This window comes from Capsicum annuum, unplaced genomic scaffold, assembly GCF_002878395.1.
Source record: "Capsicum annuum cultivar UCD-10X-F1 unplaced genomic scaffold, UCD10Xv1.1 ctg1985, whole genome shotgun sequence".
In the NCBI taxonomy this organism is placed as follows: domain Eukaryota; kingdom Viridiplantae; phylum Streptophyta; class Magnoliopsida; order Solanales; family Solanaceae; genus Capsicum; species Capsicum annuum.
In genome coordinates this window covers 852,158-878,305 of record NW_025825704.1, presented here as the reverse complement: position 1 = coordinate 878,305, position 26,148 = coordinate 852,158, and the positions used below count along the sequence as shown (strand labels likewise).

General features: G+C 34.0%; 2 protein-coding genes across 4 annotated transcripts; one reads left to right on the top strand and one right to left on the bottom strand.

Moving 5' to 3' along the window:
- Window positions 1–8,460: 8,460 nt before the first annotated feature.
- LOC124890543 lies at window positions 8,461–9,074 on the bottom strand. The gene is made up of 2 exons (XM_047402364.1): window positions 8,762–9,074; window positions 8,461–8,579 (listed from the first exon to the last, which is right to left on the bottom strand). The coding sequence occupies exons 1-2, from the start codon at window positions 9,072–9,074 to the stop codon at window positions 8,461–8,463; spliced, it is 432 nt and encodes a 143-aa protein (XP_047258320.1).
- Window positions 9,075–14,972: 5,898 nt separating this feature from the next.
- Window positions 14,973–20,255, top strand: LOC107877835 (2-oxoglutarate-Fe(II) type oxidoreductase hxnY). Of its 3 annotated transcripts, none has more exons than XM_016724601.2 (11): window positions 14,973–15,222; window positions 16,220–16,415; window positions 17,010–17,108; window positions 17,220–17,271; window positions 17,426–17,547; window positions 17,629–17,729; window positions 17,813–17,871; window positions 18,135–18,191; window positions 18,635–18,680; window positions 19,294–19,377; window positions 19,930–20,255. In XM_016724601.2, exons 1-11 carry the CDS (start codon window positions 15,085–15,087, stop codon window positions 19,948–19,950), a joined length of 975 nt encoding a protein of 324 aa, XP_016580087.1. In that variant the 5' UTR covers window positions 14,973–15,084; the 3' UTR covers window positions 19,951–20,255. The 3 variants fall into 3 exon arrangements, with proteins under 3 accessions (XP_016580087.1, XP_016580092.1, XP_016580080.1); XM_016724594.2 differs by having other exon boundaries at window positions 14,974–15,222; window positions 19,294–19,373; XM_016724606.2 differs by lacking the exon at window positions 19,294–19,377.
- The last annotated feature ends 5,893 nt before the right edge of the window (window positions 20,256–26,148 follow it).

Genomic DNA, 26,148 nt, shown 5'->3' with positions numbered 1-26,148 from the left:
GCCGAGTATTTGAGCGATGGATTACAAGTACCAAATTATGGATTTGATGCCAGATTACTCCGCAAAATATATGCTACTCTTTTATGAAAATACGGAGAAGCGAACTCTCTGAAACAGTATCCAAGTGACATTAAAGATCCACGATGACCAAAGCCGAATTTTCTAGCACCAGATGAAGAACAGCTTGTCCTTATTTAATAGATCTTTATAGCTTGAGTCTGTCAAAGTAATAACCTCTCCTTGGTAATTGTTGGCACCAAATGTTAGATTGTTGATTTATTTATGGAGTATATCATTTCATTTGTACCCATATTTATTTTTTTACATTTTATTTATTTTTGAGTTATTTCATGTAATTTATGAAGACTTCTATTTATTTTATATTGTTTGTGAATATAATTTAATCCTTAGTTTTGAACTTAGTAATTGAAATGGAATACTAGATTCAAATATCGCAATAGATAACACATGTTGCAATAGATGACATATCTGTTGGAAATTTTCAAACATATTTAGACATATATTGCAACTGAAAGGTTCATGATTTCATGGCACATAATTTATACTGTTGAGTGAACTGGAACTCCTCATACTAGAAACTGAAAGGTACATGGTTTTTTTCTATAAAGTGTATGACTATAAGTTGTGATGAGGGAGCTGATATGTTAAGCATGAGTAGATACCGTGATTACTAAAAAACTTTACACTGAGATAAGAATAGGTGGGGAATCATCTTCCCTTACTGTTTTTCTACACATACTGGCACTACTACTAGAATTTGAGAACCTGACTTGGTTACTTGTTCTATCATCTCCCCCTTAGCTTTAATCCATCATTTTAAGTATGTAACTATTTTACTAAACTCTAAACTGAACTGTAATCACTTTACTCTTGAGTCTAGTATATAATAATACACATGAATGATAAACTCATCCACACCATCATACTTAATCTCGAATCAACAAACTTAAATTCTTGCATACACTGTTTAAGCCTACTAATTCACCTTTCATACAACTAGCCCCATGAATATATAATTTACTCAATCTAGATAATGCTATCCCAACTCTACTACTACTAAAATTCTGGGTTCATACTTCTAACTCTAAATCACATACCGTAAAAGGGATTCTAAGAAAGAATTATAAAAGAACATCTAACTTTGTTATAATGCACGATTTTCATGAACATGAATGAAATATTTCAAACTTTAGGACATAAGGGAATTGATGGGATACTTTTTGAGTCAACATGTAATCCCATAACAGTTTGTAGGGACTGGCTGAGGAAAAACTATCTGAAAAGACTTAAGCTTTACTACTTCCATCTCCCCAAAACTAAGGCAGAGTTAGCATGAATAGAGAAATATAAGGATCTACATAAATTTCTTAGATAATACTTCTACTGGATGATTTGCAACTTGAAAGAAGGGAAATATTTCCTAAATGCTATGTAGCCTCTCAAAGAAAAGTACCGATGTCTTTGTACCATTCTGCAAGACACTGCTAGACACGGCTTTATAGACACCCTAGTACACTTGAAATCTGTGCTCTGATACCAAGTTTTTAATGACCCGAGATTACCCCCTAATCGTCACACGGTGCTTAGAACCACAAGTGATCCCAAACTAACCCATGAACTGGCATACTATTAAGCAACTGAATTATAACATAATAAATAGCTATTTTGTTGTGCATAAACATAATCATACTGAAAATCTAAAATAGATGTGATACTGATAAAGATTTATAATTTGATAAATCTGAAGGATGAAACTGAAATTACATGTCTGACTCTAACTAACATCTATGAAGCCTTTACTATAATGACTATAGATAGTTGGAACATACCTCCAACTACCACTAATCACTACATATGGAAAATAAATAAACTGTACTTAAACTAAAACTATCTGGAGTTCCCAAAATAGGAAAACACATCACCTGCTGGCTAGAATCTGCAACTGTCTCATCGTGATATACGGGCTACAATTAGTACCTACATTATGAAATAATGTAGCCATGCAGACATATGTATGGATCAGTACTTCTGGAATGTACTGAGTGTGCAGGGGTGAATGTAATAAGTAAAACTGATTTCATACGTAATCGTAAAACATGCATGCTAAGTGTAAGTAGACTCACCAATAGGCTGGAATAAACTGAAAAACTAAAATATCTTAAAGCATGAGTGACAAACATTCTCTGATAAGATGGTGAATTTCTATACTTAGTTTCTGTAAACTTTTATAAATTATTTATCTTTTTTGAGAGAAAAGATAAATAATTGAGTGTATATTGCTTTTGGAGGCTAAATTAAGTGTTATGGGCGGATTTGGGTGGGGGAAAGTACCAAAGTGCCCCTAGACCCTTTAAAACTGAATTAGCGTGTGAAACAGTTCCGTAACGCGCTGGCCGACGCGTCGCGTCACTATCGCATTGGCTTACTACCTCACACAGAAAATGCCATAACTTTTCGCTCGGGTATTGGATTTTGATGAAATTTGTATCGTTGGAAAGCTAATTCAATTATCTACAATTTGGTAGGTCTTGAGCTGTAAAATTCTAAGTATATAAAAGGTTATACACGTTTAGATATACCCTTGTAGAATCGAATACCAAACATTGGACAAATCAAAGGCTCTAAGCTCAAATTTGTTCAAGTGATTCGTATGAAAATTTTTCACCTCAAAAGAAAATCAAACATGAGGATAAATATCATGAAACTCATATTTGATTGGGAATCATTTAGATAATATCTTATACACGTAGGAATGATGGTTCAAAGACTAGCCCTAAAATGCACTGCCTTATAAGATTGCCCATCTGTTGCACCAGGTGCAATAGATGGGTAATGTTTTGCAACAGATGAACCACCTGTCACAATAGATGACATATCTATTTCAATATCTTTGTTTGAGCTAAATTATTTTACTTGAAAGAAGACGTACTGCATTATCCGAAGGGTTAAAGAGATCAACCTCCTTAATTTTTGAGTTTCCCTTTGTAGCCAACCACCTAAGGATCCTTGGATCAGAAATCTCATCTGGGTAATCCTTGTACTGCTTTCGAAGGGTATGAATGGATTCAAATGCCCAAGCCTAAAATATGTAAACAGGAAGTAAGAAAAAAGTTATAATAATCATTCAATATAAATTAATGGATGAGTAAACAAATAGTGATTAAATTTACCAAGAAAGTCCAAGCAAAGACATATAACATAATCATCTTTGGGGATAGCTTTATCAGTATTTATTTAACAATCAAGTAGTAGCTGTTATATCCCTAGGGATAATTGTTGAATTTCTCAAAATCATCAATAAGCTTCAACAAATCATCTTCTATGACTTTGTAGACATCGATTGCCAATATAATAGAATGGGTAAACCAAACAAAGTACTACTACTCCCTGTACGTATTTGGAATGGTTTTATCCTTGAGATCATCCATCAAATCTGCTGCTTTGTAGTTACGTCCAGCAATGTCCAACAACCCATCTGTTTTTTCCTTTTGTTTGTTCATTTTGGTGGGTGGTTTCTTGGACAATGCCTTTTATCTATTTGATCATGCTGGTTTGGCTGTCCTTCATGCCTTGGACCTTTTGGGGGGTGTTTCTTTGATGAGAGGTTCTTCTTGATGATCATATCTCAAGCCTATCACTATGGTAAACTCTTTCAAGCCAAAACAAACCGACATACCACAGTAATTGATCCAGATTTCATCCATCTTTTTTCCCCTTCTTCAAATCTTTATAATCCCATGCATACTTTATCCTGTGCTTGAGAAGACCATATACCATGCTCATTTAAAAATGGAGGGTGTGGTCCTCAGGCAACTCAAGAAAGTATCCAAAGCAGCTCTTCTTAAAAAGTCCGTCTATGTTTTCATTCTTCATAATATTCCTAAATTTATCAAAATATTTCCCCAACTGACATTTAAGAACAAAATCACCAGTTAGTTTGTAGGGTCATCTGTCGGCATCGCAACTTGAAAATCTATCAATACTAGTAGTTTTGACAGCCTCATGCTGGGATTTCGATCTTATTTCACGCCCCATTGGTGAGCCATTATCATCTTGTTTATCTTTTTCTTTCTCCTCACTTTTATTTTCCTCACCAGCCTCTATATACCCTTCTTCACCTCTCTTTTCATAACTTTTCTCAGCCTCATATTTCCCTGACTGAGCTTGTTCAGGAAGTTCCTCCGAATCCATCTGTACTCTAGCCTTTTTTGTTGGGTGGTCAGAAGTAGATCCACTTTCAGTTTCTTTTCTTTTGGAAGACATCTTTTAACTACAAACAACAAAAAAAAACAAAAAATGCATTACATTTGATGTCTGCATAATTTTATTAAAAAAAGTTAAGAATTTCAATAAATTATTTAATGCCACATTACAAATAAATACTCCAATAGATAACCCATCAGTTGGAATAGATGGAGAATCTATTTGAACACTTATTTAATATCTCCCAATAGATGTTCCATTTGTTGCAACAAATGGACTACCAAGACCACCACCAATGCCACCAAGACCATCATCAATGCCACCAAGACCACCACCAATGCCACCAAGACCATGAATACCACCACCAAGAGCACCAAGACCACCACCACCACCACAACCAAGAGCACCAAGACTACCACCAAGACCACCAATACCGACACAACCACCAACAGCCACCAACAGCCACCAACAATACCATAAATACCATCCAATAATACCACAATAGTCAACAAAATATTGCAATAAAAACTAGGGTCTTCTTGGGTTCTTTCAATATTATTTAGCATCAAAAATCAAAATTCATAACTTATTCTTGAAGGTAATACAACTAAAAGACTTCTTTTTCATCATAATCTAAAAAGCCCTAATTTTCAAAATAATAAACAAATGTAGAACTCTTTTCTAACTCTGTTACCTTCAAAGATAAAGAAAATGATGGATACAAGCTGGGAAGAAAATCGATCTATTTTAAAGGGTTGAGCAATATGTTGAGTAGTTGTTGTCTATGTTATAGAGAGAGAAAGAAAAGAGCAAGAACTCGAGATTTGAAATGATGAAATATTTTTTTCGCAAATGGATGATTTGTATTAGGTTGATTTGTATTTTTTGAAAAAGAATGACAAGTTTTAAAATTATTAATTTTGTCCAAATTGATTTTAATTATTTTTGAAAATAAATTGCAAGGAAATCTGTTGCGACAAATCACTGAGCTATTCAAAATTTTCAAACAAAAATAGATATCAGTTGCACCAGATAACATATCTATTTGAAAATCTTTTTTAAAGCAATCTTATATCCAAATGGATAAAGATAAAATACTACCAAGGCGGTAAAAAATATTTCTTGGATAACTCAATTTTGCAAAATAGACACATTGAAAACTTTTTTAGGTTTTTTGACACTATTCTTGAAAAATTAAGTATTTATACACTAGGTTGATATCATCACTTCTTATATACAACCCTAGCACACACATAGTTTATTGGGATATATTGTGTGGCAAGACTATTGGGATTATTCTTTATATACCACATAATTTATAATCGATTGTATTTTAAGTCTATTAAAAAATCTAATTATTCAAACGAACAGATGAACAATCAAGCATTTTTGACACATCAAAAAAATGGTTGCACATACACTCACACCCTACGTTGATTGGGTATATGCTATCTCCTCGAATTCCACTAATGCACGCGTCTACCTACAACTAATTGGAAAGACAAAACCTACAACTAATTGGAAAGACGAAAGGCTTCTACTTTGGTCTAGATAAACAACCATCAACTATACATAATATTCATCTCCTTCAACCAAAAAAATCAATAAATACGACCATATGCCGAGCATTCTACTCAGACCACGAAGGAGGGTTCGTTTCCAGCGTAGCCACGACATTCTCCTCCTTTGAAATGAATTGGACCGTCTCTTCTACGATCTGGGTCCAGACAGGGAGCACCTCCACTATGAACTCCAGCGTATCGCCTATTTTTATGGGCGATCGTGGAGAGGCCGAACGTGCAGCCCGAGGAGTTCATCACCTCCCACCATCCGCTTAGTTTAGAATTTAATTATTTTTGTAGTTGTAGTTGTAAGTTTATTTCAAAGAAGATTTAATGGCTAGGAAATTTGTTAGATGGAAGCTTCATTCTTTTTCCTTTGTTGTTCGTATTTTGCTGTAAATATGGTGTTAAACCATTGCTGCAATGAACTTGAGAAATGAGTGTTTGAAATTTTGTTGCAATGCCCTTTCTGTTTGTTTCTACTTACTTATACAATTATGTTCTTCATTGAAATTTTGTACTTTTCCCTATTAAACGATGAATGAAATAGTTTTCAAACGTCAAAACTAATGGTGTATCTTATATGTATACAAATTCGTATATGCTAATGGATAATGAATCTGCATTATCGATGATTATATGGATTTCTACTCCATTAATTACAGTTAGATATAGTATATGATTGACCGAGATCAATAACTATGTGTGACTGTCTACATAATCGATGGATTCCATTCATGAAATATAAATAATTAAATAAATATAATAGTGTCGATTGTAAATCACAGACCGCAAGCTCTGTCACTAATAGACTGTTGAACCTCTTACACAGACCATAGATAAAATCTATGCCTTCTCATGCGTTGGGTAGATGCTAAACCGTATATATCCACACTCGTTCAATGCTAAGGTATATACGGGTTGCGCAACGGTCCAAAAAATATTAGTACATAGTCAAAGATATAAATAATTAAATAAGGGAAAGTGATTTGAGGGCCATATATTGTGTCCATTGTAAATCCTAGACTTAAAGCCTTGTCAATAACATACCGCATTGGTTTATTGCTCTTAGTAGCTATTTGGAAAATAAAGGAAAAATTAACTAATAAAATAATAAATAATTGGATTTTATGCAATCAAAGGAGCTTGAAAAATTCATGTGATCGTATAAGAGTCCAAGTAAAGTGGAAAAATTGATCAAAGATGTGTGCGGATGGGTAATGAATGAACAAATGAGCTACTCCCAACATTCTTGTGCTTTGGTAAACATTGTCGTAAGGATGTTGGTTGTTCAACCACAAGTCGTCAACTCACACATATTTGATCACCACTTTCAATTTACGTGGACTCTCATACGATCACATAACTTGTTTAGGCTCACTTAATTGCATAAAATCTAATTATATATTATTTTATTAATCAAATAATCCTTTTCAAAATATGTGCTAGTCATGGTCTATGAATATGTATCATCGTCTAGTGCATTTATTAATGAAGTAGTCCGTAGTTTATGCTAGACTATTCTTAGTCATTTACTCGACCTTATATAATCTAGAATAGATTGAGAACTACTTTCACTATTAAATAACTAGACGAGGATACTTATTTATAGACCATGACTAGCAAATATTTTGAAAAGGATTATTGAATTAATAAAATAATATATGATTGGATTTTATGCAATTAAATGATACTAAACAAGTTATGTGCTCATACGAGAGTTCAGGTAAATTGAAGGTGGTGATTAAAGATGTGTGAGTTGATGACCTGTGGTTGAACAGGTGATGAGTTGTGGTTGACAAATGAATTCCCCACAACATACTTGTGATTTTGGTAAACATTACCCTGAGGATGTTGGTTATACCATCACTACCCATCCTCACACATCTTTCATCATCTTCTATAATTTACGTGCACTCTCATACGATCACATGACTTGTGTAAGCTCATTCGATTGCATAAAATTCAATTATTCATTATATTATTAATTAATTATTCCTCTTTTTTCTAATATGCTACTATGGGCAATAAACCAATATGGTATATTATTAACAAGGCTTTGTGTCTATAATTTACACTGGACACAATCGATAGACCTCTACAAATCATGATAGTTACTGAATTAGTGACATAATGCAACATATAACAATAAACTTGTTTGTTATCATTATAAATATATGATATATTCAATCGATCATGCATTCAGTCTAGAAATTATAGAAAACAACTTTTATAATATTTGTCATTTACCTCTATAAATTAGGACAATAGTTGAACAGGTAACACAATGCAAACAACTGTTTAATCCAACAAGACAATGGAATAACTAAACATAATTTCATCAGTAAATGTCATCATTGAGATGCCAAATATATGTAATTCAATTATCCATAAAACAAAAATCATTAAAAACAACAAAATCATTAAGAGAATTGTTTGTTCCAAACCACCGAACTACATGTTATCATCATTGAGTTCCTTAACGATGCCCATCATATCCACTTTATTTTTTTCATGTTTTTCTCCTTTTTTCTACTTCATTCTTCATTCTTCTTCTTCTTCTTCTTCTCCTTCTTCTTCTTCTTCTTCTTCTTCTTCTTCTTCTTCTAATTTCTTCTCTTCTTCAATATTTTTGTCCTCCTATTCAGCCACTCTTTCTTCACCAACTGTCTTCTCATTTTTCTTCTGTTTTCTCTTTATTTTCTGCTTCTTCTTCAGCTTTCCTCTCCTCATCTTTTGCTTCTTCTTCTTCTTTTACATTCTCTTCATCTACTGCCTTTTCTTCTTTCAATTCTTCTTTTCTTCATCTTTTTCATTTGCTGCAGTAATGTTAGTTACTATGACTGCAAGTTCTTCAAGGTTGACTTGATACTAGCTATGACAGGGACTGTCGAGGTGCAATACTTTGTTTTTAAAGGATTACAAAAATTATGCAAGAAAATTAAATCGATAGGGCAAAAAATAAATTAGTTTACCTTCACCTTGATGCTTCTTCTTATTCTTCTCGATTTTCCTCAACCTCTCATCTTCAACAAAAGAAGCAATATCCATAACACTTTTCTCAAGCACAGTAACAGGCTCACATAGTTCATTATCATTAGAAGCGTCGAGTGTAGTTTTGAGTCCACTTGAACAAGCATGATCACAAGTACGTACTGAACTTGGAACATAATTGTGACCATCTAAATCTTCATCTTCATCTGTGACCTTCACTGATGTATTCAGGATAATCACACCTTTTAGTTGCGCCTTCAAGGCATCGATGGACGTATCCTTAACTTCATCCATGTATAGCTTAAATATTTTCATGTATCTATGCTCTATCTCACGGACGGTAGGGGTAAGGTACGGGTGCACAATCTATAAAAAATAAATATAAATTAGACGACATTTACTAATATAATATCATTATTATCATATTATAATAAGTATAATTTGACCTTTGAGCTGTTTCTTTTATACTTAAATGGGTCGCCTTCCATTATGTTGTCACACTTCGACATGTGCCATCTAAGAAGCCAGGGAATGGGCAAAGAATTATCCAATGACTTATCGATATACCTTTCCAGATGAGGAAAGGCCTCATATATCCAAAATTGAAATCAATAAAAGCATAAGTAAATCTACAGGGTCTATGTATTATTACATAAATAGGTAAGAGTCTATAATAAATCAATAATATGGTAAATTATAAGTACTAGAAACGCCCATGGAAAGCCATATAATGCGTATGATGCATTATTCCTCTTTACAAATGATTCTTTCTGTTTGGTCAAATCAATCTTCTTTTTCAAGTAGCACAATATCAGCCCAAATAAATTTTTTCCCCATGGATACCCCCCGAACAAATCTAAATCATCCTCCATATTGATATGGTCTGAATCCACCTTCTTTGATGGGTCCTTTGACAACAGCATCGAGTGCATGAACCAAACCAAAGTGCACTTCAACTTTTGTTGATTATTCAAGCTATTACCTTTGATCAGGCTAACCAACCTTGACATAGTAATGCTCTTGTTCTTCGTCACCTTAAAATGAAAGCTTTCACTATTTTGGAGGACTTTGTTCATTTTTTATTCAAGGGGATATGTTGAACAATTCAGCCCCGTAATCAGAGCAAATTCCTTTAAACCGAAACAAGTTGTCTTACCATTCACATAGAACCAAATTTCATGGAGTTTTTTTTAATTGTTTTTGATACGTCACAACAACACATAATGGACCATCTGTCCATTAAACTTAAAATGTTTCGGCATATGCCTCAGATGTCCGAAACAAGTTTTCTTAAAATCAGCATACAACTTTTGTTCAACAAGAATCCTTCTAAACTCTCGATAGACCGTCATTCTTGCACTTATGAAAATATTTGCAGGAAAAGAACCTAGCTTATCCATCCAAGTTGTTAGGTTGTACAACTCAACGAAGATATCTCTCGACAAATTGGCAAGGATAGGGGATCATCCCCCTCTCTGTCTCTACTATCTTTCCTGTCCTCATCTTCACTGCTATAACTTTCACTTTCTTCTTTGATTTTCGCTTCTCTTTTTCCTTCACTATCCTCAACATCGTCACTCTCATGTGTACTACTTACATCATATTCAAAAATATCGACAAGGATTTTTTACTCAATTTTTGACTCGGATTTATCGACTACCTCTTTAAAGTTTTGGAAACTTCTTTGGCTTTTCGCTTCCTACTACTATAAGCAGTGGAAGCAGGGATTTTAAATGCTCTATAAACTCTCACCATTTTTTGAAAGTTTTTCAATACAGATTGTTCTATCAACCTTCAAAGGATAGCCTATCAAATACTTAGAAGATTGGTTGAACAAGCTGCATTGATTAGCACTCAAGAAAGTTAGATGTTCAACTGTTGGGGCCACTGCTTGAGTGTGCAGCAAGACATTGACCTAAAACAAACATAGCAACCCTCCATTTATCATTTAAGCCTTCCAAAAAAAGTGTTTTGGAAGCCTTCTGAAGGCCTTTTACAATGCCACAGAAAATATCAAGAACTCTACGCTTTTGACCAACTTAGAAAAGATCAAGAACTATATGCTGACCTTAATGACAAGATTGAATACCAAATCAACAAGCTGTAGGAAAGCTTGAAAATTATAAGCATTCACATACTACAATAAGCATTTGATCTTCTCTAAGATATGTTGAAAGCATGCTAAGGCAAGAAAACACAATCAATTATATCCATATTGCTAAGAAAGTATTGATATTTAATATTGTTTGTGGTTTCGATCAGGTCAATAGCAGTGGGCCTAATCGGAACCATAAACAGGAAGACATGAGATGTATTTAAAATTCAGAAATTGCTGCCTTCACTTAGATTTCTTGTTTAAATGCAACTATTTTTAGGCCAAGTTTTCTTTACTTACGGTACATCATTTCAACCCTCGGTGCCTGCAAAGCTGCTTTCTTTATGTTCTTCTATTTTCTATGTAGGTGATCATCTCGATCATGCTACCTAGTCACATCTTCCCAGCAAAGTGCCGAGCTGCACTAATTTTTTTTCAGAGATACAACAGATGGATTTTTAGTACTGTATACACTTTCATATTTGCACTTGATTTAGATTTCTTATGTTCTAATTCAGCTACATGATTAGCTAGAAGTTCCTTTCTATCCTATGTTTTCCTCTTTAATTTGCTCTTAGATGATATAGGTTTTCATCAACTCCCCTTTTCCCTCAAAATTATTCTCCTACGGCTCCTTCTGACATATAATCATCTTCTCGATCAACCCTTCCATATAAATTTAGATGAGGGGAATTTCTATTGGTATTCTATTCTTGTTGATGCAGTGCGATGCTTTGAAGGCCTTCGTATAGTCCAATGCACACTAAAGTTAAGTCCAATCGCTATTGGATATCTATAATGACACCAAATATTGATCCTTTTTCAAAAGCAATTACTGAACCTCCAAAAGCAAAAGAAAAGAAAGAGGGAGACCCAAAAGAACAATTTTAGTAGGTGCTACTGCAACTCCTCTACCTACAGCACCTCCAGTACCTACTATTTTTCCAGCATCCTCTTCTGCACCTCTTGATTTTTGTACATCATATTAATAGCTGGAGCTACAAAAAGAGGAATGGGTAGTGCTAGGGGAAACACTGCTCCATTCAAAAGGAAAAGAGTAGTACGAATGGGTGTGTTTCAAGCTGAAAATGGCTTTAAAGTCCTAAATGTAAGTCTCTTACTTTGTTATATCATTTGTAAATTATAAGTCATTGATATATGTTGATTCTTAAACTTTTTTATCCTTTCCTGTAGCCTGGCATGCTTAACAGTAAGATATATTCTACTGGTCAAGCAAAGGTGGCAAGATCAGCTGATGTAACTGGTGACATTGGTTTTACATCAAGTAGTACCAGTAAATTAAAATGGAATGGCAAATCAACAATCTTAACAAGAAAACTACAAGAAGTTAAAGAGAATAGAAGAAAGAAGAAAGTGGGAAGTAGTTCAAACCATCTAAGTCAAAATACCGCTTCTTCACAGTCCAACATGCCATGGAAATTGTAGTGTTGTTGATGTATTTTAATTACTGTTTTAAGTTAGTTCAGTTGACATGAAAACAATTTTATTTTAGTGTTGGAAAATAATTTAAGCACTGTATTTTGTTGACTAATGTTGCCTAATGGTTAGGCATTATGAATGTGAATATATTTTGGTATGAATGATGATGTGTGAAGTTGGAATGTTTTGTTGATGAATGTTGTCATTAGGCATTATTGTTGTGTTGTTTAAATGGTGGTGATGTTGCTATAATTTTAACACAACATTACCATTGCACTAACTAAGCGTAAAGAAAAACATAGCATTAGAACAATGCTTTGCCTAAACAACATTATCATTACACTAGTTTGTACGTTTAAATAACAGCAACATAATACACAACTTTGCAAGTGTAAACAATTAACATTGCAACAACACAAGACATAACAAGTGTAAACAATAATATAGCAGCAATACATGACACAATTTTGTAACTGTAAACCACAACATAGCAGCGACACAAGATATGATTTTGTTAGTGCAAAGAATAACCTAGCAGCAGCATAACAAACATTAGAAGTACAACTATACAAAAACAAACATATGGAGTATGACTAGGCAAAAGACAACATTACATAACATAATCTAATATATTTAGAGAGAGGTATACAAAATTTACACCATATTAGACCAGATCTAGCAACTACTTTCAGTTCATTTGGTGCTGATGAACATAACAACAACAAAAATCAAAATACATAAAAAAGTCTTCCTATTGAACCTACACCATCTCCATCTTCCATTGCGCCTCTTCTCCCACGTCAAGTTATCAATTTGGACTTGTTTAAGCCATAAGTCTTCTTCCAACTCATTGATTTTGTTCACCAATCTTGGAATGATAAAGTTTAATCTTGGATCCACTTTTTTTTTGTCCCTCCATAGAAAAAAATTACATTTTTGAGACTGAATTTTTTTGTAGAAATCAGTAAATTAACATAATTTGAATATAAAGTAACAACAAAATACGATGCAAAATGCATACACCATAGTAGGGGCAAGACCAAAATCTTTTTCTTGGATTAGACTTCGACCATGAAGTTTGCAAGTCAAGAAAAATACCATGTTTGCATCTCACAACAACTTTGAGAATTGGGTCTGATTCGTCTATACAAAGCTTATTCAATTTTGAATTTGTCATTTCATGAATTCCGACAAAATCTATCATTAAATTACAAACTCTAAATTAAGAGTTGAACAAAATTACAAAACAAAACTCCAAGAATTCAAGTAGAAAATGGTATGTAGGTTAAAGAAATAAAATAAAAAAAAATTGAGCAAGATGAAGACAGATGGTGGACAAGGAGAAGAGAGTTATAAAGAAGAGGAAGAAGACCGTTGGAAGTGAGCGAGAGAGAGAGAGAGAGCCATTTTTCATGATTTATTTCATCAAAAAATCAATTAATAATGTGTATTATACATGTGGAAGGGCAAACTCTTACTTTTGGAGTTTTTGAGACTGAAACAACGCGCCTAGAGGGGGTGTTCTTACCTTCCATGCCAACTCAGCAGTTGGGGGTAATAAATACATGAAAAAATAAATCAGGGGGGTGATAGGACTCCCGTGAAGATTAAGTGTGTAGTTGGGATTTGAGGTAAAACTTGGACGGTCTTTTGGCCATTATCTCTTATTACATATAACCCCAATCTTTAAATTTTTACACAAACCCCCTCTTATAACTACAACCGACCACCAAGAAAAAAATTATTATTTGTTTTCTATAGTACAACATCATTTTTAATTGTTACAGATATTCTAATCTCTTTTTTTTAAACCAAAATTTACTAATGTGAAGTAAATGACAATCTATGACGGAAATATATTAACTTTTGTTTTGAATGAACTATATTATAGAAATATAAGGCCTAGTACATTATGTTATTTAAAAATGAAAAAATTAATTTTTTTTCTTGTCATTCTAATTTTCTGTATATGTCATATAATGACGATTATGATTTTAATAAATTATTAAAAAGTGATCAGTAAAGTCTCATATTAAACATAACGTAATGATCCATATTTACGATACAATAATATTCAAGGAAAATCAATATCATCAATAAAGAAAAAACAAAAAATTATCATTAATCTATTCATAAATAATCATCCGTAAATTTTTTTAAAAAACCAAATTGAATAAAATAATTAATTCAAGTGAAAATAATTAAGAATATTCATCAACAAATTTAAGAATATAAAAAATATATTTATACCCATCAATCATATTTATCAAAATATATTATCTCTATTCAATCGATTGTGATTAAATAAACTTATTTAACTCGTGCTTTTGATATTTTTATTTAAATTTTAGAAGAACAACAATCATAATAATTAGTCTGTTGTTAATTATTTTATCAATTAAAGATATATAAATTATTTTCTCAATATTTGGTTGTATGTTAGTAGGTTAATTAGTAGTTGAGTGATTTTGATAATTTTTAAAAGTTGAGGGCATAAAATCATATTTAAATTTTTTTTTTTCAAAATTCTAAAAAAAATTTAAAAAGACATGATAAACACAACTCCAACTTCATTTTCAACTCAACTCCAATTCTAAAAAAAAAAAAAAAAAAAAAAGTTTCGACCAAACAGGTACTTTAAACAGAAAGTGTCAATCATCTGTTCACATAATAAAGTGGAAGAATCGGGTACGTCAGTGAGACCTTGGGACTGTTTTTTAACGCACTCCCTGAATTGAGTTGAACCGAGGAAAGAAAGAAGAAAAAATAATGGTGGATTTCATGAATAATAGTAAGGCAGCAGAGGATATGAGGAATGATGGAATTGCTGCTGCCAATTTTTATTCTTTAAATTGTATCGACCTTTCCAGCCCTGACATCCACACTTCTGTTTCTCTCCTCAAACAGGCACCTCTCTCTCTCTCTCTGCTTCTGTATGTATTCATTTATGTGTTGAAGAAGAAACGTTGTCAATTGTGATGCTGATGATAGCAGCTGGAAAAGAATAACTTCCCACGTAGCAAAACGAATGAATTTCATATTCTGTGTTGCAAAATTCACCTGAATTAGATACAGAGGCTCTAGGTTTCCTTCTTTTTATAATAAAAAAAAACTTGAAATGTTCGGAAAACTGCTTTCTTCCTATATCCTTTTTCAGTTATAGGAAAATACCATCATGTCAACAAGACTACAACTATAACAACATACAGTGTCCCACAAAGTGAAATTTGGGAAATTTTATCATGTCTATGCTATATTTTAGAGGAGAACTCAATCTGTTGGACAAATTAAAATATCAGATAATAGATTGAACCACGAAGCCCTCTTTTTGTCCTTTGTTCTTTCAACTAATACGATCCACTATATTCGCTATGGAGTTATACTAATGATTTTACTGTTTTCCTGCATTAAAAAATTGGATTACGAAATAGCGAAACATAATTTTTGAATTGGATCAATACTTCCAATTGAACAAGTATGGATAAAGGATCCATGGATAAAGATAGAATGTTGATTTCTAATCGTAACTAAATCTTCAATTTCTTATTTGTAAAGAAGAAAGTGAAGCAAAATAGCGTTTGGATGATGAATTCAGTTTACTAGAGTCCAACATATTGTTTTAGTTCAGTGGAAACAAAATCTGCTTTCAACATGTAGATTACTTTGTCTCTCAGACAATTTTTCCAGAATTTTCCCTTCCCCACATGAGCTGGTACCTGTATTAAGTACATTTATAGAATCACCACGATCTCTGCTTTCTTTTGGTACCTGTATTAACTACATCTATAGAATCACCACTATCTCTGCTTTCTTTTATCACTTTTCCTTTCTTTCCTCTTCATTTATATTCCATCGAAGATCTTATTACTCCATTTGCTCATATGTGATTTTTTATTGGTTACAGGCTTGCTTAGATTCAGGATTTTTCTGTGTTATTAATCATGGTATTAGCCAGGAGTTTATGGATGAAGTTTTAGCTCAAAGCAAAAAGTTCTTTGACCTTCCTTTGGAAGAGAAGATGAAGCTTCTTAGAAATGAGAAACATCGGGGCTACACTCCTTGTCTAGACGAACATTTGGATGCTGTCAATCAAATAAATGGTATGCATCTATCATCTCTTATTCTTATTATTAGTGGGTTAGAGTTAAGAGGGGATATTTACCTTATTCCTACCCAATGTTAGTCGCTCACTGTACTAACAGCAGGATTAAACTAATTAAGATGAGCCACAACAATATCATAATAATATACTTACAAACAAATGATGACATGTCTCACCTAGACAAGGTACCTGAGAGAGAGAATGCTCATAGGTGTAGGATAGTTAAAACTTAAGATATCTCTTTACTCTTGCAATATAAAAAATTTCTAGACATCTTATCATAGAACTGTGAGAAAAGCTACTTTAGCAGAGTCTGCCTAGTGAATATTCAAGATAGAGCTCACATATGACTGTATCATCTGCGAAGGTGAACAGTGATGCATTCGTTTTAGTCATATTCAATGTTATAAGGTTTAATGGCTTGTGTAAGGGCTTTCCATCGCAAAGTTTAACTTGTGTTATTAATGCACTGTTTTACTCGCAATTAGTTGCATTCACCCTATGATTTCTGAATTTATCTTTTCACTTTCTGTTAATAAATGTATGGCACTGGAATAAAAGTAGGAATTGGCTGCTTTTTTGTGGGTCTTAGGTGACTATAAGGAGGGATATTACATTGGTGTAGAAGTACCTGAAGATGATCCTGAATCCCAGAAACCATTTTATGGGTCAAATGTGTGGCCTGCTGCAGGTAACTCTATCGAGGGTTCTAGTCATTTATGTGAGGAATATGCAATGACCTTACCAATCATCGTTATCTTGTAAAGAACTTCAAAGGTTAAATTGGTTACCATTCTGACAGGAACCTTGCCTGGATGGAGGGAAACTATGCAGAAGTATCATCAAGAGGCACTGTGAGTTACTATCTTCAAATCATATTCTTTACTCTTATGTTTTCATTATCTTGTTTGTCAGTGAGCATATTTCTCTATTTCTTCAAGATTGTTTTCTCCCTTGCATTTCTCATATCTTTTCTATCATTTGCTGACTTTCCTTGACTTTCATCAGTGAGGTGGTAAAAGGAGTATCAAGGCTCATAGCCCTTGCACTGGACCTTGATGTTGACTTTTTCGATCAGCCTGAGTTGCTTGGCAGACCAATTGCTACTTTGCGCCTGCTGCATTATGAAGGTGAAGATGGTGAAATATCACTAGAATTTTCATGCTTTTGCATTTGAAGTAAACTGATATTTTGATTTCATGTCAAACTAGGAAAACTTTCTGATCCATCAAATGGAATTTTTGGAGCCGGTGCACATTCTGACTATGGTCTGATAACCCTTTTGGCCACAGATAATGTCTGTGGCCTTCAGGTTCATCATTAAAACACTTTGAATTTACAAGATTTATATTCTTCATTGTTGATGTGGAACATGAACTCTTAAATCTGTTTCAGATATCTAAGGATAAGGATGCAAATCCTCAGATTTGGGAGTATGTGCCACCGTTGAAAGGGTGAGACATAATAAATTTCTTAGTTTTATTCTCTAATTTGTATACAAGTCACAAGTTATAGTTTGTAAGGTTTGATATTGCTTAGAATCATGTCTTCTCCTGCAGTTTCTAACAGAGACAGCATGCCTTTTGTTAACAATGTAAAAGTTAAAGTTGAAATCATCTACATAGTGAAATAGAAGTTGCTGCCCTCCATTATCTAATTGACCAATTATTATCCAACAGAAATTATGGGGATAATGTGATTGACATTCTACTTACAGTGCTTTTATAGTGAATCTTGGTGATATGCTTGAGCGCTGGAGCAATGGTATTTTCAGGTAATATGATGGTTCTGCAAGTTGCGAATTAATTACATCAGAAGCCGAAAATATTGATTTCACTACCTGCCTAAAGTACCGTATAGTCCCCCTCCCTAAATTCTTTGGCAAACTTTTCTTAAATCGCTGAGATCCTTCATTTGTCAATTTGACCATGAAAAGATATTCTTACCCTTCTGACTTTGTTGGGGATGCAGTCGGATAACTGATCTTCAGAAAGCTGTGAATAAGTTGCTGCAAGTATTTAATCTTGAATAATATCTCTCACACATAGGGTTTTGAAACAAACTGAGGAAATGCAGACTTCATATTGCAGGATTTGATAGCTTCTCTTTGTGATTTTTAATGGTGCAGACCCATTGTTTATGAAATTGATAATAAATTTTTAAATCACCCTAATTGTGTCTTGCTGTTTGTCAGCTAACTCTGTCTCTTTTGTTCAGGTCAACACTGCATCGGGTCCTTGGAAATGGTCAAGAGAGATTTTCTGTAAGTCCTTTGATGGTTTTGTAAGCTTTTATATTGAAATATTATAAATGACGTAGTCATTTAAAGATAATTGGTCATTCTTATCGAACTTTCTAGAAGAGACTTATTGCCCCCGGATAGGAATGTCTTTAAGAATGTTAAATATATATGCATCTAATTATAAAAGTGAATGGAAGGAATTTATCAGCAACATATGATCACTATATGTGATGAGTAGTCCGAAAAAAGAAGATTTCTACATCATACACTATGGTTTTTGCATGTTTGGTTTTGAAGAACGTCTATTAGATGTTGGTCCATCACTCCTATAAGGTGATTCTCAAACATATTTATGGGACTCTATATTATTTATAAGCAGCTAGGGAATAAAACTAACAAGAAGTTAAGAATTTTTAAAAAATAGCAAGGCTTTTAGCTAAATCTCATCTTCCACAGAGTGATTTTGTGGGAAAAGTCCTGAGACTCTTATTGCGACTCATATTTGGATTGATTACCTTCTAGAACTGAAATTTTAGAGAACTTCTCTTTATTTCATCTAACGAAATGAATAGCAAATTAGCTCTTATGGAAATGGGAGAACAAACCATCCGTCAATCTTCTTCATGTTGTGCAGATTGCATATTTTGTCGAACCCAGTCACGATTGTCTTGTGGAATGCTTGCCAACCTGCCAATCAAAAGTAAACCCACCAAGGCAAGTAAGATTATCCTACCTGTGGCACACAACTAAACTAATGGCTTATCTTGCAGTACAAATTACCTGATGATCATAGCCATTTAGAAAAATATTCTGTAGAACTTTTTGTAAAATATTTCGAAAAAAAGGTTTGCATTTTTAATTAGGACTAGAAGAAGATATTCTGTTTGTGGAAGTTCTTAGAGTACCTTTTCCACTCAATATTTTCTTTTGTAAGTATTTTTGATAAATCTTTAACAAAACAACTTTTTTCCAGAAGCTTCTTTGCTGTATACCCGACAATTTTCACCTTCAATATAAACTTAGGTGTTTCATTGTTTTGATCTTACTTATTATCAGAAAAAATGTTGAGATATTCCGGGGTCAATGTTCAAATTGAGATTCTGCAAAGCTATATCACTAGAGTTTTGCCACACACTTGACAAACGTGCATTCATTGTGCCACTGTGATCGTAGAGATCATATCATACCCGATGTGGCGTGTTAGAAATCCTCTCTGTCCCCACAGTATTTTTACTTACTGAAGTAGTTTGTCTGATTGCTGCTCTATCAGGTATCCTCCAATCAAATGTGACACCTACTTGCTACAGCGTTACAAAGACACTCATGCTGATCGGAATTCTTACAAATGAGATTTCTTTGTAACTTGTAAAGGACAATGGCACGGCAACTTTTCTTGCACAGATTACAAGGGTCGAGGCTATGAATCAAGTTCAACTGGCTTGTAGAACACCATCAATTAAGTTGTATCTGACGTTACTCGAGGATGTCTGTGATAGAATTGTATAATGGTTTATAATTCGCATGATAGAGTTTTAGTGCCAGTGCATGTATGATATCAAAACTTTCTTCGAAGTGGTGAAAGATTTTGCTTATTCACTTGGGCTGTGAATTGTTGGTAACTAGTCGTATTTGTCGTAAGCAAGGTCGAGACTAAAAAAACAGTTCTTAATAGAGACTACTTGGTAAACGTACCACTTCTAACAAATTACCCCATACTGCAGCACTAAGGGGTACCTTGAGTCGAGTTTTATCGATGCAGTAGCTGCTACTCAAGTACTGTTCTAAAGTTGAGAGGATATAATCTTTGATTTCTTCATATACATAAAGAGTGTTCTTACTCTTGTTATAATATTGGAGAAATTACTTAAATACCACAACTTAACTAAAAATCCCAATCCTTTTAAATAATTACTTAGCCTCTTGATTTACTTTCACTCTCTTAAAATAGCGGATGCATCACTACACCCCTACAAATTTCAAATACATCACCCAGAATTGCGTATTGTCCTTCATTCTCGGCACAAATCAATAGACTGTATTGGCAGTTACTCCCAACTCACCCCATTCGAATTGGAGCCATGCTCGAAAGATTTCGCTTTTTCACTTGGGCTGTGAATTGGTGGTAGCTAGTCGTATTTGTCGTAGGCAAGGTCGAGACTAAAAAAGCAGTTCTTAATAGAGACTACTTGGTAAACGAACCACTTCTAACAAATTGCCCCATACTGCAGCACTAAGGGGTACCTTGAGTCGAGTTTTATCGATGCAGTAGCTGCTACTCAAGTACTGTTCTACAGTTGAGAGGATTTAATCTTTGATTTCTTCATATGCATACAAAGTGTTCTTACTCTTGTTATAGTATTTGAGAAATTACTTAAATACCACAACTTAACTAAAAATCTCAATCCTTTTAACTAATTACTTAAGTCTCTGATTTACTTTCACTCTCTGAAAATAGTGGCTACATCACTACACCCCCACAAATTTCGAATACATCACCCACATCCACGTATTGTCCTTCATTCTCAGACAAAAATCAACAGACTGTACTGACAGTTACTCCCAACTCACCGCCTTAGAATTGAAGTCATGCCCCCCTACTTCATCTTCAATTTCATCAACTTTCAAGCTTCAATATCAACTTACAATCTCCATTTATTTTTTTCTTCAACTTTTGGAGGTTAGTTTGTTTTCATAGTTTTTTGAAGTTGAGTAGATAAAATATTTGAGCTAATATATGTTCGATTTACTATTCTTAACTTAATTTTAAGCTGGTTAAGGGATTCCAAATCATCTTTTAGTATTGGTATATCTTAATTAGACAAATCTCAATCAACAGGTATAGTTGATTTTGTTTTGGTTGTTTTTGATATGGATTCTAATGATTTTCATGAAAATATAGATCAAAGCACCATAATGATCCTGCTATAATGAAGAAGTTACGCGAGGAGATAGTTAAAAGTAGGAAAAATGAGATGCTGATGCTTGAATTTTCTCTTATTATCGGGTTGAAATGTACCAATTATATTTAAGATTTTGAATACCCCAATTCATTGCCTAGTATGCTGATGGAGAAGTACTTTCCTGATTTAACAAGTGGTGTACCAGAAGTCTGATTGGTTCAACGTTTGTAATGACCCTCCAGGTTATTTTCTTCATTTCCACGCATTTTTATCGTTTAGAGCTTCCTTATAACAGCCCAAGTCATTTATGACTTCCTGGAGATGACAGTTAAGTTACTAGGTAGTTCGTTTGATTTTTAGAGTCAATTCTCTGCTTTAAAGTCTTCGCTGGTAAAATTTAGCTACCGGGGAAAACAACAGTTAAACAACCTCATATGTCAATTCTGATAGTTCCAATAGCTTTGAAATATTGATTTTAGGCCAGGTGTCCCTTTTATTTGGGTCCCAAAGCTTTCGAACTCATTCAGAGCTATTGGCTGAAAATTAAGAAAAATGACACCTACGTATGGGGCCTATTCTTCATTGAGACAACCTCAGATGGAAATTTTAACGACGCCATTGTGTCCAGCTAGGGTAGCATAGTTAATTTATGTTTACGGAATTCCGGATAATTCTGAGAAGTTCGTAGAGACTTGGAAAAATTTCAAGTCCTCGGTTGGTACACTCAACTGGTGCATTCGCACTTATTGGATCGCTTAAGTGAAGGTCGCTTAAGCGTCCAGACAGTCACTTAAGTGACCAGGCTTGCCCAGCTGAGGCCTCTTAAGTGAAGCCTTCAATGCTTAAGTGGCAAATGCTCCACTTAAGCGATGGGCGTGCTGGCAACTGGTATTGCAAAAAAGGTCTAGTGTCCTTTTAAGCGGCCCCTGGGTACCATTAAATGCCCCAATTAGCCCATTTTCTCTCATTTTCCACACAAGTTCAAGAGTATAGAACCCTAGAAAGTGTGAAAACTTTGGAGAAACATTAATAGGTGAATTTGGGGTGTTTGTGAGCTTAAATTACATGTTTCTTCTTCAAATTATGGTAAGTTTTCATTAATTTCATCGTGAATTCTCAATTATTTTTCAAAATCCCTAGATTATTGGTAGGTTGGTTTAGTACTATTTGATCTCAAAATTTGATCATTTTTGAGGATAAATGTTCCTTGAGCATAGAGAGACGCATTGGCGATTTTGAGAGAATGATTTCGCAAGTGGGCCCCACATGGGATTTTTAATATGATTTTGGACCCGAAGCATAAAAATGAAATGTGGGTACCATTGTTCTTATATTGATGAGTAGGTTATGATTTTGATAGCGTGGCATCATGCGAAATCTTCTTGAAAAAGAAAATCATAAATTTAGCGGATTTCACCGAGCTTTATCCGGCTTCTACTTTGGGTTGGTTTACCTTTCTTTTAGAGTGTCCTTAATCATAGTATATTTTTTATACTGTGCTAGATATGGGTTAAAAATTGGGTCTTGGAGGCATGAGTAGTGTAATTTGAATTATTTAGCTTATTAAGAAATTATAGACTAGGCATAATTGACCTAGTTACTCATGTTTACAGTAAAATTGCTATCTTAGGACTAAATGTGGCCCATTCAATATCTAGAAGTGAATTCAGATACCTTAGCCTAGTCAGGGGTAGAATTTACCTTAGAATAAATTTAGAGGATTAGAAGTAGGTCCCTCCAGCCCACCTTAGGTCATGACTATTAATAGTTACTTGTAGATGTTATAAGCGTATTTTACCCATTAAACTATATACTTAGGAGCTTGAAGAGGTTGATTACATGGTACTTATGCTAGATTGGTACTTGAGAGGTGATACTAGTTTCGATTCAAGTCCGACGACTTATGATTTTGAGTTTCAATTCAAGTTCGTAATTAATAATATAAGTTTCGATTCATGTTAGGAAAATGATGATGATGATATTGAGTTTTGATTCAAGTCCAACAAATGATAATGATGATATTGAATTTTAGTTCAGGTCCAGCAAATGATGATGATGATATTGAGTTTTGGTTAGAGTTTGGCATTAAGTGGTTATTTATGATATGTTATGGTATGGAAGGATCCATGGTTATGATTTTGAGATACAGTTTTTTTGAATTCTTTTTATTTATTACTCCTCTTGATTGTACCCTCCGGGCTTATAGGGGCTCACATTGGTTATTTACTATTCCCCACTTACTGACTTATGTGGGTAGTTTTGTATTGATAGTTATGTGTTCTTTACGTTGTTATATTAGATTATCTATTTATTTACAACATTTGGAGCATTATTCCAGGTTATCCCTTTTACCTTGACTAGCTTATTTATCTTGCATTTGTATTGTACTTATATAATGATTTAGCTTAGTCGGCCGATGATGCCTAATGAGTACCTGATACAAGCCGAATAGGTTCCATTCTTTTGAGACCTATGCTTCAAGGACCATACCTAAGGATCCAAGACTTGGTCGTTCTAGGGAAACAAATACATATTGGAGGATAAATTGGGAAGGAACTACATTTGATGATATCATCCAAAGCAGTGTCGAACAATATTGTATTGGAAAAATTGCATAGATTTTACGAGGTTCAATGAAACAGTGGAAGAGCATACGTAGCAACATGTGGATATTTGGCTTTGGGGGTTACTTTTGGGCCCAATTAGCATCATGTTTGGTTTATGGTCACCAAGCAGTATTTAGGGTCACTTTTGGGCCCAATTGTAATAAATGGCCTTGGCCTATAAATATCTAGGACTAATTTTCATTCTAGGGTTAGATGATTTTGGATGAATGTACATCTGAGGGTGTTTATAGAAGATTGTTGGGATCTTTATGGACTTGTGAAAAATGTTAGTTATGAGTGATTAATTTCACTCTTGGTCTTCATAGGAGATTGGTGCTTGTGATAATCTAAAGGAAGGTCTTTGGGTTTAATATACCCCTTAGTTATCCTCTCTTTATCATTTTGTGTCAATCTATTTAGCTCTTTATCTTTATCCCTTACTTTTCATTATTTTCATTCCCATTGTTTTCCTTATGTTTGTGCTTATGTATTGTGTGTGTTTCTGCTTTATAGTTTCCTCATATATCATTTGATATCAGAGCAGCTTGATTTCATTCCCACCAAGTCAATCTTGGGTTTTCTTGTCTTAAAAAATCAAAAAATCATAAAAGATTTACTATTCATATTTTTGGGTTTAGGTCAAATTTTGAGTCTTTGATTTTGTTGTTTTCTTTAGTTTTAAGTTTTAGATTCTTGTTTCCTAGCACTATTGGAGTCTAAATATCGAATTTGAGATTAATCAGAGCTACCATTATTGAAAGCTTGAGTTTGAAGAAATTGAAAGTAGGTCTTGAAATCTGGATTTTTTGGTTAAGAATTTGAGCTTAATGATGTTTGGAATGTGTTTAGAAGTCTGAAAAATGCTTGAATTCAAAATTTCATCGCATTTTGAGAAATGGAGAAAGAGGTTGGAATTTTTATGTTCTTGATGTTCTTAAGAAGATTCGTATCTTCAAGTTAAATCTTCACAAAAAAATTGATGTTTGATCCAAGAAAGGGAAAGAAAAGGTGTACAAAAGTGTTAGTGCAAAGGAATCTACAAAATGTCCAAGAAACATTCCAAAGAAGAGGTCAATGGGGACCACTTAGAATGCCAACTCGACACCTTTATTAGCCGTCTCGGCTGACTTGCTTTAGATCTATGCTTGGCCTACTTTTGGGCTGCGCCTGATCTACTGCAGCATCTCAAAACAGTGAGCTCCGCCTCCTGGGTACGTCTGGCATACACCAAGGGTGCGTTAGACCTGCTAAAGTAGGTCAATACAACCCCTTTTGTGCTTAGGTTATGCCTAGGGTGTGCGAAGGCTGCCGTAGTTCTTTACCAACACGTCTCAAATGCAATTCAAGTTTTCTAAACTCCAATTGCTCAGGCTCAATTTATTGATTTCCTTTCTTGATTCCCCTTTTCATTTCTTTGATTCTTAACACTAATTAACAACTAGTACTTGATCTACTTAGTTGTTTAATTGGTTCCTTAGTTCATTTTTTTCCTTTATTCTTTTCCTTGTATGTTTTTATTATTTCTTGCTTCGTCTTTTATTTTTAATTGAGTCATCGATAGTTGCTTCATCCTTTTTCTCAATTGTGCTAAGATCTATGGGTGGAGCAACCTTTGATACCATCTCGGAGACACTCCTAAGATACAACAAGATGTGAGGCAAATGACTAAGGAATTGTCCACATGAATGAGAAGTGGTTAATCATCAATTGTGGATTGGAAAGTATAGATGGTAGGTTGGAAAACCTTGGGGAACATTCAAAAGCCTCTTATTCTACTCCTCGACCACATGTCCAAATTTTCTCAAACCTACCAAATACTAAACAAGTTCCACAAATTGTTGTCTGACCACTTTAAGTCAAATTTGACAAAGTCAATTCAAACATTAGGCCTTTGTTACTTCCTAACAACGATACTAGCATTTTACCTAGTATCACTATTAAACCCGCATTTTTTAGCTAGAAATCAAACAATCATTCCTACGT

What these genes read in the sequence shown, in the direction of transcription:
- LOC124890543 (XM_047402364.1), bottom strand. Translation starts at nt 9,074, where the DNA reads ATGGATGAAGTTAAGGATACGTCCATCGATGCCTTGAAGGCGCAACTA. An exon ending in GAAGAAGCATCAAGGTGAAG is followed by an intron (nt 8,580 to 8,761) that starts GTAAACTAATTT and finishes GAAGAAAAGAAG; the next exon opens with AATTGAAAGAAGAAAAGGCA.
- LOC107877835 (XM_016724594.2), top strand. Translation starts at nt 15,085, where the DNA reads ATGGTGGATTTCATGAATAATAGTAAGGCAGCAGAGGATATGAGGAAT. An exon ending in CTGTTTCTCTCCTCAAACAG is followed by an intron (nt 15,223 to 16,219) that starts GCACCTCTCTCT and finishes TATTGGTTACAG; the next exon opens with GCTTGCTTAGATTCAGGATT. An exon ending in AAATGTGTGGCCTGCTGCAG is followed by an intron (nt 17,109 to 17,219) that starts GTAACTCTATCG and finishes CCATTCTGACAG; the next exon opens with GAACCTTGCCTGGATGGAGG.